General features: G+C 51.1%; 1 protein-coding gene across 7 annotated transcripts in view; it reads left to right on the forward strand.

Moving 5' to 3' along the window:
- The window catches only part of DYSF (dysferlin), a 304,879-nt gene that overhangs the window by 197,272 nt on the left and 91,073 nt on the right, over nucleotides 1-16,534 (forward strand). For all 7 annotated transcript variants that reach the window (XM_074992197.1, XM_074992191.1, XM_074992196.1 and 4 more), the window contains one exon: nucleotides 361-434. In XM_074992197.1, coding sequence (XP_074848298.1) covers nucleotides 361-434 — 74 coding nt within the window. The remainder of the gene's footprint in view (nucleotides 1-360; nucleotides 435-16,534) is intronic.

The raw sequence follows: 16,534 nt of genomic DNA on the forward strand, positions 1-16,534 counted from the left end.
GCTCTTGGTGTCAATGATTCCTAATGGCAATGAGTCCCACAGCTTGTCAAGTCCCATTATTCGGCAGTTAATTGTGAGATTGTCGTCAGAGGGAGCCAGTGAGTGCCCCTGTGCTGGCGACGTTGTGAGAATGCTTGTAGTGGGTGTTTATGCAGGAACAAAGCACAACATACTGTAGGTCCTACATAAACTGTGTATAAGTGTACATCCGTTTCTCAGTGACAAGGCGGTAGATTAAATGTTAAAAAATCTGATGGACACAGTCTTAGTGGGTAGTAATGTTAGAGGGTCAGTTCTAAAGGTGCTGGATTCTGTGGTCTCCCAGTTTCCTAATTAGAGCCACCTGTCTTCTGTTTGCAGACGAGGTGAGCCTCACCCCCAGAGAGGATGTCCTGATTGATATTGACGACAAGGAGCCTCTGATTCCTGCACAGGTAGGGAAGGCGTGACGCCGGTAGAGAGACAATCAGATTCTACATCTCTTTGGCAGTGGAGTACACCTGGGGTTGCCGAGGCTGGAGTTGGGGCAAGGCTCTGGGATTTATTGTGAACTGTACGTTGCTCCTGATAAATGCCTGCTCCTTTTGCGGCTCCATCTCTGAGTAGGGAGAGAGGTTCGGTCTGCCAGGGTAGGCCAAAGAGCCCTGACGCCTGGTTCTTCTCCCGACTGCAACACAGGGCAGGGTGGTGGGATGCATCAGATTTCCTCTGCCCTCTGCTGCAGCCATTAGTAATCCAGAACCCCTTCTTAAGGAAAACCCACTCTGGCTACCAATGAGACTTGTCTCCCTGCAGGCCTAGAAGGGCCAGGAGGAGACACTGACCAATAGGGAGCCAGCAGACCAGTTAAAAAGATTTCCAGCTTCTTCGGCAGGGCAGCGTCAGGGGGGCTTAGGGCAGAGGAGCAACTTCCCAGCACTCGCCCAGAACTCTGGACCCAGGCTTAAAAACTGCACCTCGGCCATTACGCCAGGTGTGTGTCTGGTACCTTAAAGGGGCAGGCAGCCAGTTCTGGGGTGTGGTTACCGTTAACCACTGAAAACGACGTGAGCTGATGGCCTGGGGCCTTCTGCTCTGGCCTGGCTGCCACAGCATGTGGCCTGTATAGTGAGCTTGTTCCTGTTCTGTGTTATCCCTTTGTCTCACACACAAAGAGTTGCCACGTTGGTAATATTTAAAAACTGGACATGCTAGCAGGAGTCCCGGAAATTCCTCCTGCCCCGCCTCTCCCCTGCCAAGGCCCCGCCCCGGCCAGCCTCTTTCCCCCAGGCCCCGCCCCTCCCCTGCCAAGACCCCGCCCCTGGCCAGCCTCTTTCCCCCAGGCCCCGCCCCTGCCCTGCCTCTCCTCTGCCAAGGCCCCGCCCTTCCCGCAGGGCTCTACCCCATCCACTCCTGTCCTGCCTCTACCCTGTCGCTTGCTGCTCTTCCCCTCCCACACCCCTTTCCATGTCAGGAGAGACTTGCTCAATGTGTCGGGGTTGGAGCTGCACCTGCCTGATGCAGGTGGGAGGTGGCCCCAGCTGAGGAGGGGCTGGCACAGGTGATGCCTCCCCCACTCACAGTAGCTGGACTTTGGGTGTCAGGTCGCCTTTTCAGCTGGACGTCTTGGCCAGCCTTCAGCGCAGTTCCCCTTGGTAAAAGTTGGTTGCTGCTTCGCAGTACGGAGCTACTGCAGCCGACAATGCTACCTGCAGCGTTGTAGTGACCCCTGGAGGGTCCCTCTGAAGACCCAGTGCCGATGGGCTGGGGGCTGTATGTATACCTGGAAAGCGAGACGCTCTCCCAGAATTTACCAGCTGAGTCGGGAAGACAGATACTAGTTGCTTTACAGACAGGGATCAAGCTAAGTGACTGGCCCAAGGTCACACAGGGTAGAGCTGGGAGCTGGACCCAGATCGTCTGAGTCCTATGCCAGTGCACAAGGCCTCTCTCTCTCCCTGGCTCGTCCTTCTGGATGTCTTTAGGGCACAGCCTGGAAGTTTGTGGTGGTCCTTAGCTCAGGCTGTACCTATAAGCCACTCTCGGGCCCCAGGACTCTTCTGCCACCTGTGGAAAGCAGCAGCACGGTCACCGCACCTAGAAGAAGCAGGTGGTGGGCGCCCATCAGCGGAAACAAAGGGCAGCGCCAGCCTTTTCCTGTTTTTATTGGCTTTGCTCTATCAGCAGAGCTGGGAGCAGAGGTGCGATGTGATTTCCAGCTTGGCAGGACAAACCCTCCGTCTCTGGCTGTCATCTGAAAGGGAAGAGTTCTCGAAAGACCCAGTTCTGCACGGGTAGCTGCAGGCTGGGGCATTTTCCAGGATTACGGAGATCGAGGGGATTTGACTCACTCTAGCAGAGGTGCCAGAAGAAGAATGTGTTGCTGTTTCCCCTTCTCGAGCTGCCAGTCTGGCAGTGCTCACTGGCATTCCATCCGTGCACACGCGGTCGAGAAGACTGTGGTCTCCAGAGGGCATCATTTATGAGTTCAGCTCCCGAACATGAGGCTTCCCAGCTCCACCGCTGTTTGGCCTTCTTAGCTGACATCGAACATGTGCAAATGTTTAAGCCTCTGGGCCTGATGCACATGGCTGCATGTGAACTCAATTGCTAAGAAACCCCAAGATGAGGGGTTCCAGGAAGGTCAGTGGAGCATTTTAATTGGCTCCTGCTTTTCCCCCTCTTGTGTGCCGAGTGCCTGCTCTGCCAATCCCGCAGATTCCTCGCTGCCTACTTTAAAGAGCCCTTGCTGCTGCACAGAATCCTGGGAGTGGAAAGCGCCTGTTCCCTGGGAACAACGCTGCTCTTTTAGAAGATCTCTCTTGTGTTGCTCATCATCCCTGGTTTTTTGTTGCTGGAAAGCAGGGACCTCCATTGCTCAGGTTCCTGTCACTTGGTCCTCACCTTGACTCCTGTACTGTCCCTGGGAACTCTGCAGCCTACATCCATGGGGCAGTCAAGGAATCACAGTGTGGACCAGACACCCGCCTTGATCTTACAGAATTCTCCCAGGAGATGAGCCCACAGCAGCAACACACGATCAAGCAGTCTCCTGGAGCTTAGGGAGATTCTGTTTCAGACCCTAGTGTGAAGCAGAATTACACACTTTGATTCCATCACCAAACCTAACTCACCATCCCACGTATGCATTGTGGTGTTCTCCCCAGCAGTTTCTATGTGTCCAGCCTGTCCCTCAGCATGTGCCACATGCTCAGTCCCCAGCAGCTTTGCACACCAGGACCTGTGGCTCGAAAGTTTGAGTCCAAGAGCAGCAGTAAAAGTTGTTGGCATGGACCTAAAATCTTTGCCTATGGCCCATTCCTCTTAACCCACACCCCAACATGAGAGCCGTTGCAAAGGGCTGAAGTTTGCAAAGTGAGGGAATGAGGGTCAAATTTTGAAATGTTCCTGCCCTAAGATTAGGCATCTGTCCATGGATAGAAAGGAAGCAAAAGTAGTTCGGATTTTCAAAAGTATGGAGCCCTCACAAACCAGCAGGAGCTGCAGGGGCTCAGAACCTGTGAAAACCAAGCTACTTTTAATGAGGTGCCTAAGGCTATGTCTACACTAGGTAAAGTAAGTCCGCTGCAGGTATGCACTTCCACCTATGGCAATTGTGTAGCTAGAATTGATGTATCTGTGCTCGGCTTCCTTGGCCATCCTTACTGAAGGTCAACAGGAGAGTTTCTCCCATCTACCTCCCTTACTTCTCACTTCTTGACAGCGACCCCCGAGAGGTTGACTTTGTGAGTCCCTACCAGACACACGAAATCAAAACCTGGTCAATCAACCCTGAGTGGGTCAATCTCCTGGGCTCGTGTAGACATAGCCTAAGAGTGGAGCTAGCAGATGTACTTGATCCCCAGATTTGAAAGTGTTGGTCAAAGTCGGGGAACCCCAAAGATCAGGTGCTATAAAAATACTTGGGACTTGACTGAATAATTTACGGCAATGTTGGTAATGTGCAAAGAGAGGCACTGGGATACACCTTGGAAACGACTCAAAGTCAGATAATAGGACACTGTGATGCTCTGCTCGGGAAACCCACAACTATAAGCCACTGTGTCAGCAGGATGAGCTTGGCCGGAGGTTAGACTGCGTGTTTGCTCCCTGGCATGCCTTTCTGGCTTCCTCAAGCCTCTGTCCGGGAGGTAGCAATCAGTGGGCCTGAGTTTCTGAGCTCCCTAGAGAAGTTGCTCCGCAGCGTCCGATCCCTCTCCCTGGATGCTCACAGAAATAATTCAGCTTTGGTGTCTCCAAAGAGACAGCCCTCATACTGGATGTTGGTTTAGCTTTGGATTTGCTCTTTTCTTCAGTATAAGAGTGCCGAGATGGGTTCCAGTGAAACTAAGATGAAGTTGATGTATAAAGACCAGTGTTTTCAGTGACAGAAGGCAAGCAAAAAGAAATGGGTGTGTGTAGAAACAAAACTAAATCAGGATGCTTTCTCCTGCCCCAAACTTGAGCCCAGGGACCTATGACTTAGGCCATGTCTATCCCCCTCCCCTTTCGGATGGGGTAAGTAAATCCGTGGGATTGATATTGCAGATGAGGCAGGGATTTAAATATCCCATGCCTAATTTGCATATTCCCAGGAGATGCAGCCTCTGAAGTGGGGTCATTTTGAAAGTGAAAGTGGAATGTAGACATTGGCACTTTGAAATTTTCTTATTCCCAGAACAGCACGTTCACTTTCAAAATGACCCCACTTGGAAGGCCGCCTCTTGTGGGAATATGCCAATTAGGTATGGGATATTTAAATCCCTGCCTCATGTGCAATTTCAGTCTTGCGGATTTACAAGAGGGAGTGGGTATGTGAACACGGTCTTGGTGTGAACAGCTCTCACATACATCCAGCTAGCTCAAGCGGCAGGACCATTTACCAGCTAGGGAGAGTGAAGAATTCAGTGGACCAGTCTGTATTCCACTCTGATCCCATGACCTGCTGGGGATATTGGTTGGCGGCTCCTTCATGGTACTATGAGCACTGACAAGTAACGGGTGCGAGTCACCCCCCTTAAATCACCTGGCCCTGCTGTGGCACGAGGGAGACGATGGTGCACATCTTTCTCAAGTGCGCCTGGCTGCAGTTCCTCTTCTGGCCCCTCCAGAGTCTTTTTCTAACCTGGGTGGCTCCCAGCCAGCAGCCCTGTGGCAGGATCTCTACCTGCTGCAGCCCCAGACTGCTCAAAACTGCTGCCTGTTCTCTGTAGCGTTCTGCTCCAGACACTGGAGATGGGGGAGGCATCACAGTTTGCTACTGCCCTCCAGCAAAATCTGTTAGTTCTTATTGGCCAGAAACCAGCCAATGGGAGCTGAGATATTTCGCAAGGGGGTGGGAGCAACATGTGACACCTCTACCTGCCTCCAGGCCTCAGGAGAAGAGCGCTACAAGGGAGCAGCAAGCCACATAAAAGCAGCGGCTGGCTGCTCGGTGACTGAGGTGGTCCATGAGACAGATCCAGAAGCTTGGCAGGCCGGTTCTGGCCCACAGGCCGTATCTTGCCCACCCCAACTTTAAGCAGAAGGAGAGTTAATATGGCCCAGTGAGTAAGGGACAAGCCTTGGACTTAGGAGACCTGGACACTGGCCCAGTCTGCTCATAACCATTGCTAGTAATGTTCATTTTATGCACCTCAGTTTACCCATCTGTAAAATTGGGGATCTCCTTTTTAGGGTACTGTGAGATCTACTCAGGAAAAGCCCATAGAAAAGCTCAGTATTATTATTAAATATCAGACATAGTTAAAATGTTTATGAAACCATTACTCTGGTTTTTGTCATCCTGCTTCTAATATATGTTAATCTCCCCACTTTACAGATGGGGACACCGAGGCAGGCAGAGGTGAATTAATTTACCAGTGCCACACAACAAGCCAATGGCAGACTTCTGAGTCCCAGGTCCATGCCTCGTCTGCTGGACCGTGATACCTGTGCCCAGGGATGGGTGTAAAATCTGCACTGAGGGGTCAGGGAAAGAGGCAGGGTGAGGAGTCATGTACTAGGTATAGGTGGATTGGGACAAATTGTGCCCATTGAGAAGAACTCCACAAAACATTTGCTGTTGTTGGCACAGCACATGGAGATGGGACTAGGCTGTTTTAGACTTTGCTTCCAAGTACGTCCTTCAAAATTCAGGTTGAAGCTTGAAAATAATCTGCGTAGGGAGCTTCTGTTGCTTGCCTGACTAGTGTTTCAGAAGGTCCTTTCCAGGAATCTGCGAACACAGTATCTGCTCTGGGTGAGGGACAGGGGTCCAGAGTTGGTTTGCAATGGATTCAGAGGAGGACTTTGTTTAGGACACGAGATGGTGCCTGGAGAGATGGGGAATGGGAAGAGATACTGGTGGAAACTCTGGCTTTCAGTACCGCTTCTGGCCACCTCTTCACATGGTAGGCAGCAGTGGGGCAAGCTCTGCTCTCAGTCACGTGATTTAATTTTGGAGGTCCTTCATCTGTGTCTGTCTGGATTTGCTCAGCATAGCTAAGAACTCAGCCCCAACTGTGTCATCAGTCATGTGAGACATGAGGTGTCTCAAGCTCTTCAGGGTTTTGGGAAGGGTGCTGTTGATGAAGGGCCAAGATCCATTCTTGAATCTTCCTGCCAAAGTTCTCAAGGGGAAAAATCCCTCTTTGGAATAATCCCATTGGCATACTCTGATTTTCCTGCTGGGAAACTTGGAAATGGGAGAAATTAGGTTTTCCCATGCACTTTTCCTGCACTTTGTTACTGCTTCCCAACTGAAACTTGTTGGGGACATCAGAGAAGGGGAGACAGAATCAAAGAACACTAGAACTGGACAGGACCACAGGAGGTCATTGGGTCCAGTCCCCTGCACTCGTGGCAGGACCAAGAACCACCTAGATCAGGCGTGTTCAACCTGCGGCCTGCGGGCTGCATGCGGCCCTGGACAGCTAGTAATGCGGCCCCACAAGATCGTAAACTTTTAACATTATTTTGTGATTTATATACACTAACTATATTATATATTTTGTACGCGGCCCAAGACTATCTTCACTCAATGCGGCCCAGGCAAGCCAGAAGTTTGGACGCCCATGATCTAGATCATCCCTGACAGATTTTTGTCTAACATGAGCTTAAATATCTCAAACAATGGAGATTCCACAGCCTTCCCAGGAAATTTATTCTGCTGCTCAACCACACTGACATTTAGGAAGTTTTTCTAATGTCCAGCCTAAACCTCCCTTACTGCAGATTAAGCCCATTGCTTCTTATCCTACACGCAGAGGTTAAGGAGAATATGTTTTCTCTCTTCTTGTAATAAACTTTCATGTACTTGAAAGCTGTGATCATGTCCCTGGTCAGTCTTCTCTTTCCCAGACTAAACAATCCTCATTCTCTCAATTGTCCATCACAGGTCATGTTTTTTAGACCTTTAATCATTTTCATTACTCTTTGCTGGACCTTCTCCAATTTTTTTCTGTATCTTTCTGGAAATGTGGTACACAGAACTGGACACAATATTTCAGTTGAGGCCTAATCAGTGCAGAGTAGAGTGTAAGAATTACCTCTTGTTTCTTGCTTATGAGAAGCATAAGGGATAATGGGCAAGAAACACGTTTGCTTTTAACGTAATACAAATAAGTGACGAAAATGTAGCTTTCAAACGTGAAAGTGTTCATAGAATCATAGAACAATAGATGTGGAAGAGACCTAAAAAAGCCATCAAGTCCAGCCCCCTGCCCTAGGCAGGACCACACTGTTTTCTAACTGGCCAAAATTTGGAAACTGACAGAAAAGAGGGAGACCCACTATTCTGAAAGCCATAAAAGAAGCAAGCAAGGAAGCTTAGTAACTTTGTTTGCCTTGAATTTTTTTTGCTTTGAAAACCTTTAACGAAAATGAGGGGAGACTGTGAGAGAGCTGATCAGGGAAGTGGTGGAGGGAGGGTTGTTGGTTATTTCCCCAGGCTAATGCAGGAGCCCACTAGTCCGTAGTAACGGGGCATCATCAGCCTTGGAGCCTAAAGACACTGAGGCTACGTCTACACGTGAAGCCAACATCGAAATAGCTTATTTCGATGTAGCAACATCGAAATAGGCTATTTCGATGAATAACGTCTACACGTCCTCCAGGGCTGGCAACGTCGATGTTCAACTTCGACGTTGCGCGGCACCACATCGAAATAGGCGCTGCGAGGGTACGTCTACACGCCAAAGTAGCACACATCGAAATAAGGGTGCCAGGCACAGCTGCAGACAGGGTCACAGGGCGGACTCAACAGCAAGCCGCTCCCTTAAAGGGCCCCTCCCAGACACAGTTGCACTAAACAACACAAGATACACAGAGCTGACAACTGGTTGCAGACCCTGTGCCTGCAGCATGGATCCCCAGCTGCCGCAGCAGCAGCCAGAAGCCCTGGGCTAAGGGCTGCTGCCCACGGTGACCATAGAGCCCCGCAGGGGCTGGAGAGAGAGCATCTCTCAACCCCCCAGCTGATGGCCGCCATGGAGGACTCGGCAATTTCGACGTTGCGGGACGCGGATCGTCTACACTGTCCCTACTTCAACGTTGAACGTCGAAGTAGGGCGCTATTCCTATCTCCTCATGAGGTTAGCGACTTCGACGTCTCGCCGCCTAACGTCGAAGTTAACTTCGAAATAGCGCCCGACGCGTGTAGACGTGACGGGCGCTATTTCGAAGTTGGTGCCGCTACTTCGAAGTAGTGTGCACGTGTAGACGCAGCCTGAAGGTCCCAATCCAGCAAGGTGCTTGTGGACGTCAGTAGGAGCTGAGTGTTTTGGGTTGGCCCCACATTTGGCACCTGGAAAGTGGCAAGATTCCAAGCGTGAGAGACAACTGTGCCACGGTCCGTTCCAGGCAGCTTGCCCCCAGATCGCTGCCAGGGTTGAGGAAAACATGCGGCAAGTTGGACTGGGAGTTTGTGAGACAGCTATTGAACATGCTTGCCCGTGGTGTGGCAGTTTCAGGAGCAACCCTGGTGAGCTAGACATCTCTGGAAAGGGAGAGGCTGTTGGCTGCCTGGCGTGGTTGTTACTAATGACCACCTACAGCAGGTCGGGCCAGCGTTCCATCAACAGCAGCCCTCAGAGGGAGATGTCTGATATTCCCTGCGTCTGCCCCAGTAGCGTCGCTAGAGCCGGGGAGCCCAGGAGTGAGAGGGGATGGCTGGGGGTGAGGAAGGAGCGAACGGAGCTCTTCCAAACCGTGATGCAGAGTGCCGAGGCTGAGTCTGGGAGATAGGTTCAAACAGTTCCTTGTGTGGGGAACATAGGAACTGCTGGACTGGATCAGCTGCCTCTCTGGCTAGTTCAATATCCTCTCTCCAATTGTGGCAGGTAAGAACTGCTGCAGGGGAGGAGCAAGAAACCCAACAATTGGTGGGATAACATGCCCATAGGAAAAGGTTTCTTCCTGACCACCCATTACCGAGAGGCTGGTCTGTGCCCTGAAGCAGGAGGGTTTCTATCCCTTCCAAAGCACTTGTTAATTTGTTTTTTGACATCTACTAGTTTACCTGGATATTCCTTATAGCCACACAGATGTCCAGTCCAGCTCGTCTCTTGGCTTCAGCTTTGCATTGTGGCAGAGAGCTCCCCATGCAAAAGCATTTCCTTTCATCCATTTGTAAACTTGCTGGCTTTCATTTTCCCTGGCCAGCCCCTGAGTTTGGCATTTGGAGCCTAGGCAAACAGATGCATGCGGGTGATCCAAGCCCCTTCGCTAATTGCCCTCTTTCTCTTGTTAATGGAAATTCCTCGACTTTACTTTGCTGGCCGTTTATTATTCCAATTGCTGCCTTTGTGTGTGGAAAAATATTTCCTCTTATAAACGCGCTTTATTGCAGTGGCACGCTGGGAAGCTTGCGGGCACGGAGACAAGGCTGCAGCTGCTCTGGGGTGTTCCTGCACGGCATGCTAAGCGAGGCATCCGGTCGGCCTGGTTGCTGAAGGGCTGTGTTCTGCAGCCCTTCGCTGGCGAGGCACAGTGTTCCTTTCAGATCTAGGGCGAGATCAGGGCACAGACCCTCCCTTCTAGGGTTGGAGGGGAAATTCGGCAAGTTGTTGCCCTCACTGCAATCTGCAAAATGCTCCTGTCTCTCAGGCCAGTTCCACAGCTCCCCATGGGGACCTTCTTCTCAGGTTAGTGACTAAATGCCACAGTTTGACCCTTGCGGCACTAGAAGATGGAGGCCGTAATCCCAGCTGTGATCAAGAAGCACAGCCAGGGGAAAAGAACTCTGCTTCCTTCCCCCAGGCTTCCTTGAAAGGAAGAAGAGTACCTCAGTGGTGCTTTTCCTAGAGCCTTCAGTGGATCCTGCCCGCCAGTGGGAAGACCTGCCCCACCACCAGCGGGCAAGCCAGCTTCTCCCAAGAGGTGTCACTCACAGATGGCGGCTCTGATGGAAGCCCATCAGGGCCTGAACCTGGAGTTGGTGTCTCAGCTTCCTGGGTCATTGTCTTGGGGCAATCTCTGTGTGCATCAGCCATTTTGCCCTCAGTTCATCTTGGGCTTTGTGAGACTCTTCCCGAGTGCAAAATGTGCATGAAGCAGGAGTCTCTTGTCTGTCCTCAGACAACACACCTATTGCCCCTCATTATTAATATTTAAAGGAGCTCCCACCAAATTGTGATAGGCCCTGAAGAGACCACCATGGCTTCAGCTCCACTGCAGTTCCTATTTCGGAATGCTATTTTGAGCTCAGTATTTCATTTCCACTACCCCTTGTTGTGAAAGGAATGGCAGAAATTTTGAAATAAGTTAGCTCGAAATAATTTACCCAACTTGCATTGCACAAATTGCGTAAGTTAGTTCAAGTTATGGCTACAGTGTCGCTGTAGCCCATGAGAATCAGCCCCTGTGTGGAAGAGCTTACAACAGCAGCAGGGAAAGCAGACAAATGGAAGGGTAGAGGATTACAGTCCCCATGTTACGGATGCTGAATTGAGGTGCACCAGATTTTCAAAAGTGTTCAGACACTTGACTCCCAGTGAATTCAGTGCAGGAGCCTAAACACCTTACAAAACAAAAAAAGCAGTCCGGTAACACCTTAAAGACTTACAGTATTATTTATTGAGTGATAAGCTTTCATGGGACAGACTAAATACCTAGGATGGGCTGGTTCTAAGTGACTCGGCCAAGGGATCATGAAGGGTCTGTGGGGAGCTTGCTGTTGAATCCAGACCTCTGGATCCTGGTCCACAAGACCAGTGTTCCTTTCATTGGAACTGCTGCCCCTTATGCTGGCAGCTGACTCTCATCCCTTGATATTATGCTAATTATATTCTCGGCTATTCAAAGATGAAAGAAATGTTTGTTCAGACTTTTTTTTTGTATGAAAATGGCTTTTTGTTTCAAAAAATTCAAAAAGATTTTCATTCCTTTCATAATTTCTTCAGAGTTCTTTTTTCAATGGGAATAATTGAAAGCTATGATTGTTCATTTCCACACACAGACCCCCGCCCACTTTTTCATGCTATTTCTCCCTTTCCCTCTCTTACACACATACACGCTTGTCCTTCTTTTGGCTTTCTCTACCCCTCCTTTTCTTTTTCATTTTGCTGTTGAAAAATGGGAGGGAGGAGGGCATGGCAGAGGGAAAAAGGAAGCCGGGGCACCCCTAAAAACTCAGAATTTGTTTGGCTGTCTTGTTTGGAAAATTAAAAATTCCAATGTGGGATTTTTGCTTTTCATTGAAAAAAAACTGATTTTTTTAAACCGAGAAAAGGAATTTTCCCCTTTAAACGTGTGCAACCCGGAGGCAGGGAGAGCACTGATAAGAGAGAGTGAAGTCTGCTCTGCAGCCTTTGCTAAGAGCTGGGAAGTTTTTCCTACAGGCCACAGAGACACAATTTAGTCCCTAAGATCGTAGATTCAGTCCCACTTGCTGACAACCGTGGTCCGTTGGCTTTACCGATGTTTGCTCTTCATTGTGCAGATCCGTATGTGGTCATGCTTACATGTCTGCGGGGGGAGAGAGAGAGAGAAACTGCAGGGATCCATGTACATATAAGGAGACATGTTCCGCTGACCCTGGTTAACATTTAAAAGGTCACAGCTGGTGTTGGGTGTACAGCTAACTACAAACACACATCCCGGCAGGCCCAAAGCTGCTGTTTGGGGGTGTCGGGGTGTGTCTACACTGCACCCCAAAGTTCCTGCAGTTTGAACCGATGTGCCTGAGCTAGCTTGGGTATGGCGCAGTGAAGGAGCGGCACAGCTGGTAATTAGCCAGGGCTCTGGGCAGGTGTCTCCAGCCCATGCGGCTGCACTAGCACTGCTCCAGGAAGCCAGTTGGCCCAGTTATGTCTGCTCAAGCTCTCTGTAGACGTGCTGTAAAAAGTCCCATTCTGCATCGCTGGCTTTAGAGGGCGTTCCATTGATGTCAGCCAGGACCACTGATGGCGGGCCAGGGCAAAGGGGGCTGTTGCTCCTGGGCCCAGCATTTCAAAGGGGCCCTCGGCTTCGGCTGAGGCCACGGCTACTTTAGCAGAGGCAGTGGCCGGAGCTCTGGGCCCCTTTGAATTGCCGCCGCAGCGCTGCTCCAGGCGCGTGGGGCTGGAGAGGTCCAGCGTGTGGTCTGGCTGTGCTGACAGCAGTCTACCCTTGGCCACACCCCTTCTGCTCTTGGCTCCACCTCTTCCATGGTGGGGAGCCAGGCACCCCGCCGACCTCGCCCTGGGGCCCACAGCAGCTGTCCGTGCCGCTGACTTCAGCAGCAGCAGGCCTGCCCCCCATTGACGCCTGCCATTGAGCTGGAGAAGTGATCGGTAGGAATAATCGCACCCGCTCCACGGCCGTTGTGTGGGAGGCCTCTTCAGAGGGTGCGTCCGATTCCCCATTTCCACGTGCTTTCTGCAGCCGTTTCCACCCACACCCAGTGAATGGACAACGCTGCAAACTGGGCAGTGGAAGGGAGAGCCGGCGATATGGAGCCATGCAGGATCAGGCCCTGGGCATGCACCAAGCCTGCTCTTGAATCTGGACGACTCGCCTCTGCACAGCGACTCTTCCCTCTGATCTCGCTGTCATCAGGGTGCTCCCTTTATTTTTTCCAGCTGATCGCGACAAAAGTCTCTGGCGTGCTGGGTCTGAAACAGCTGCTGGGAGGCTGACGTGCCGTGTCAGGCGACAGGCCGTTTCTTCTCCAAGCCAACCCTGAAGCCTGCTCCCAATTAGGCTAATCTGGAGCGGAGCTGGGAGGCTCCGCTAGTGTGTGCGCAGAATGCCCTGGCACCGCGCGGCCGTTCGAATGGCAAAAATTAATCCCGTTTAGATGTGGCGGATCATCATGGGCAGACGATTATTCTGTTTACCGCACCCTGTCACCACTGGTGCTGCAAGATCCCACCCCCCCACCGTCCTCGCCCATCAGCGTGCTGTTCCAGCCAGGAGTGGAGAGACCAGACATGCATTTTAGTTAGGGCCAGAGAGCGGCAGGGGGTGGGGGGAGAGGAAAGAGGGATCGATAGTTAACTGCTTCCAGTCTTGGTATTCGTCCAACGTTGCGGGGGGTTGTTACATACATGTACAAGCACAACAAGAGTCTGGACCCCAGCTCTGAAGCCAGCAGGGCCGACAGCCACCACAGGCCCTGGGAAAATGTGGTGGTGGTGGGGTGCCCAGAAGGGGCGTGGCCAAGGGCAGAAGGGGCGGGGCTTGGGGTAAATAGCCCTGAGAGCCGCTCAGATCGTGACACTGCGTCGCCCTGTCCTTAGAGTCACCCGGAATGGCACAGCGATGTTGCTGTGGCATTTCACAGGGCCCCAGAGCTCTGGCCGGCGCTGCTACCGAAGTAGCAGCAGCAATGGGTGGAGCTCCCTGCCCCTTTGAAATGGCAGGCCCTGGGACACTGCCCCCTTTGCTTTTCCTCTCCCCGCTTTCGGTAGGCCCGTCTGAACCCTTCTAACGCTGGAGGAGTTCACGGTCTGAGTCTGAATGCAGCTGCTCACATGGGAATCCTGAATCAAAACCCAGTGAAAGTTTGGTTCTGGAATTGGCCTCTGTGACTCACTTTCTCCATGGGCCAAATAAGAGCAACACTTGGCCACTCAGGCAGAAGTCATGAGCGCTTCAGATGGAGGGGCTTAAAGCTATTAGTGTGGGCAGGGACTCCCGCCCGCCCCCACAAATGTACAAGGGTTCTCCTCCAGCATCATCAAACCCCAAACTTTCGCCAAGAGCCACATGGTTTCCAGCTTCATTGTCGAACTTCCTGCACAGCTAAGCACTCAGTCCTGCAAGCTCTGAGCATGACCTTCACCTCCATGGACTTCTATGGGAAACGAGGAATCTCAGTGCAGCGCCTTGCAAAACTGGGTGATGCTGTGCCAGAAAATGCTCAGAGCGCTGTGGAAAAGAGTCAGTTCCATCCCAGCTGCACCTAGGGCATCCATGAGTGCATTTCATATAGGAACCTGATCTAGCAAGACTTCCAGAGCAGACAGGCTCTGAAATGCACCTGAGCTTTGAGCTGCCGGTTCCAGCTTTTTGTCGTTCACCATCACATGCACTCATCAAAGACAGCCTGTCTACCAGTTTGAAAACCCTCCAGACTTTTGGAGTTCCAGGTCTAGTATCTTTGTGCCTGAGGGTATTACCCTTCCATCCGTTTCTGCAATATTCAAGCTGCTTCCACGTAAAAGCAATCATGGTAACAAATTCCTCTTTCTGGAGTCTCTGGCTCTTCTCTCTTTTGGGGTTCAGTACTCTGCTTGGGGTTGTTTTTAGAGAGATGGGAACAGAAGGGCATGTTCACATTGTGAGTGTCAGTGAGGACAGAAAGGCTTTTTCAAAGATGAGGTCTTTCCAGTGTTTCCTAGCTATGGTCATGCTCTGTATTCGCCTGATCTGCTGCGGCTGGTTGTCCCATAACTGGATCCCTTTGACAGGAGATGCTTTGCGCCAGCAGTTTTCCAGCAGTCTGTTCAGGGCTTTGTGCTCTGTTCTGTCCCAGGTGAGCAGGATGACACAGGGCTTCATAGATTAAAATTCAGCCTTTGGTGTGGCAGGGGCTTGAGCCTTTAGCTGGTTTTTAGATTAGGACCGAAGCTTTGCTCTGGTTGAGGAAGCTAACTGGGGATTTGATCATGGGTCTAATGTGTTCTGCTGCAGCGAAGGTGGGACGCTTATTTTCATAGAATCATAGAATACTAAAACTGGAAGGGACCTTGAGAGATCGTTGAGTCCAGTCCCTTGCATTCATGGCAGGGTCACATACCATCTAGATCATCCCTGACTGATGTTTATCTAACCTGCTCTTAAATATCTCCAGCGATGAAGATTACACAACCAGCTGGAGCCTGTGTATCATTTTCCCCTGCTGCTTCTGACACAGGGAGTGACAACATTATGGCCTGGAGGTGACACATGCAGGGACCACAGTGGCCAGGTCCTTGTGTTCGCAGACGGTTCCTCAGGAATTGAAGCTGAAAGGCAGAGTTTTGGAAACTGATGCTCCCTGCTCCTTTGGGCTTAGCAAGGTGTCAAATGAGTCCTGAGGCTTCACAACCTTTTCAGGAGCGGAGGCTGGAAACCGTTGGGGAAAAAGTGAAGAGAACATCTTTTCCAGGTCTTCAGAGCGTTTCTCCTGATGGCGAAGCATCACTTGCAGCTTGTCTGGGTTCAGCTTGAGCTGGCTGCTCTTCATCCAAGAGCTAATTTCTGTAGACAGTCGGACCTGTGAGCAAGAGGGAGATGCACTGTTGACTTTCATCAGCCACTAAACCCAGGAGGGTGGGCCATCTTGCCCCTCTCCCAGAGGCCTCGTGCAGATGTTAAAGTGAAGTGGGGAGAGTCTGGATCCCTGTGGGGCCCGGCAGGTTCCAAGCCTTCAGAGAGGAGGAGAAGGTGCCCCTCACCACCGCTCTACTTGAGAGGGACAATTGGAGTCGCTACAGTGCTGAGCCATTTGCTCCTGCTATGTCTTGTCAGGCATGTTAGCGCTACCATGTTGTCCACTCTGTCAAAGCCCATGGCAAGGTCCGGCCGTATGAGCATGAAGATCTTACTTGGATGAGCCCTGATGGATGAACCCTGATTGCAAGGCACACGGCTGATGACTGGTGCTCTGTGAGGATGGAGCTGGCTGGTTACCGCTTTCTGAGTAGCTCTCCAATTTCTGCTCATCTCCAGGTTCTGTGGACCAGATTTTTCATATTGGGTTCTAATTTTCCGTATACAATTGATCCCACATTCACCGCAAGGGCCTTGTTCAGCTTCATGTAACCAGCTTAGCAGTAGTGAAGGGAATGTGCTTTGTCTATGCTAGACTTTTAGAAGGAGTTAGTCAGCATGTGTTAACCTCTATATCCTTATCTTGACAGCTGAGTGGCCAGTTAAAGCATCAGTGATGGCCTCTTCTGCACAGGAGGTCAGACTAGATCTGACTATGGTCCTTTCAGGCCTGGAATCTACATTCATTTGGCATAAAGTGCCCAAAACAGACCCACAAAGAGGTGTTTTTTCCATCTTTTGCTGTTAATCTGACAGCTTGCGGATCGGTGAGGCTGTGTGAGGGAAGATGGAAAGATCTGGGTTTGTTTAGTCTAGGAAAGGGAAGACTGAGAGGTGA

This window comes from Carettochelys insculpta, chromosome 4, assembly GCF_033958435.1.
Source record: "Carettochelys insculpta isolate YL-2023 chromosome 4, ASM3395843v1, whole genome shotgun sequence".
Classification (NCBI taxonomy): Eukaryota; Metazoa; Chordata; order Testudines; family Carettochelyidae; genus Carettochelys; species Carettochelys insculpta.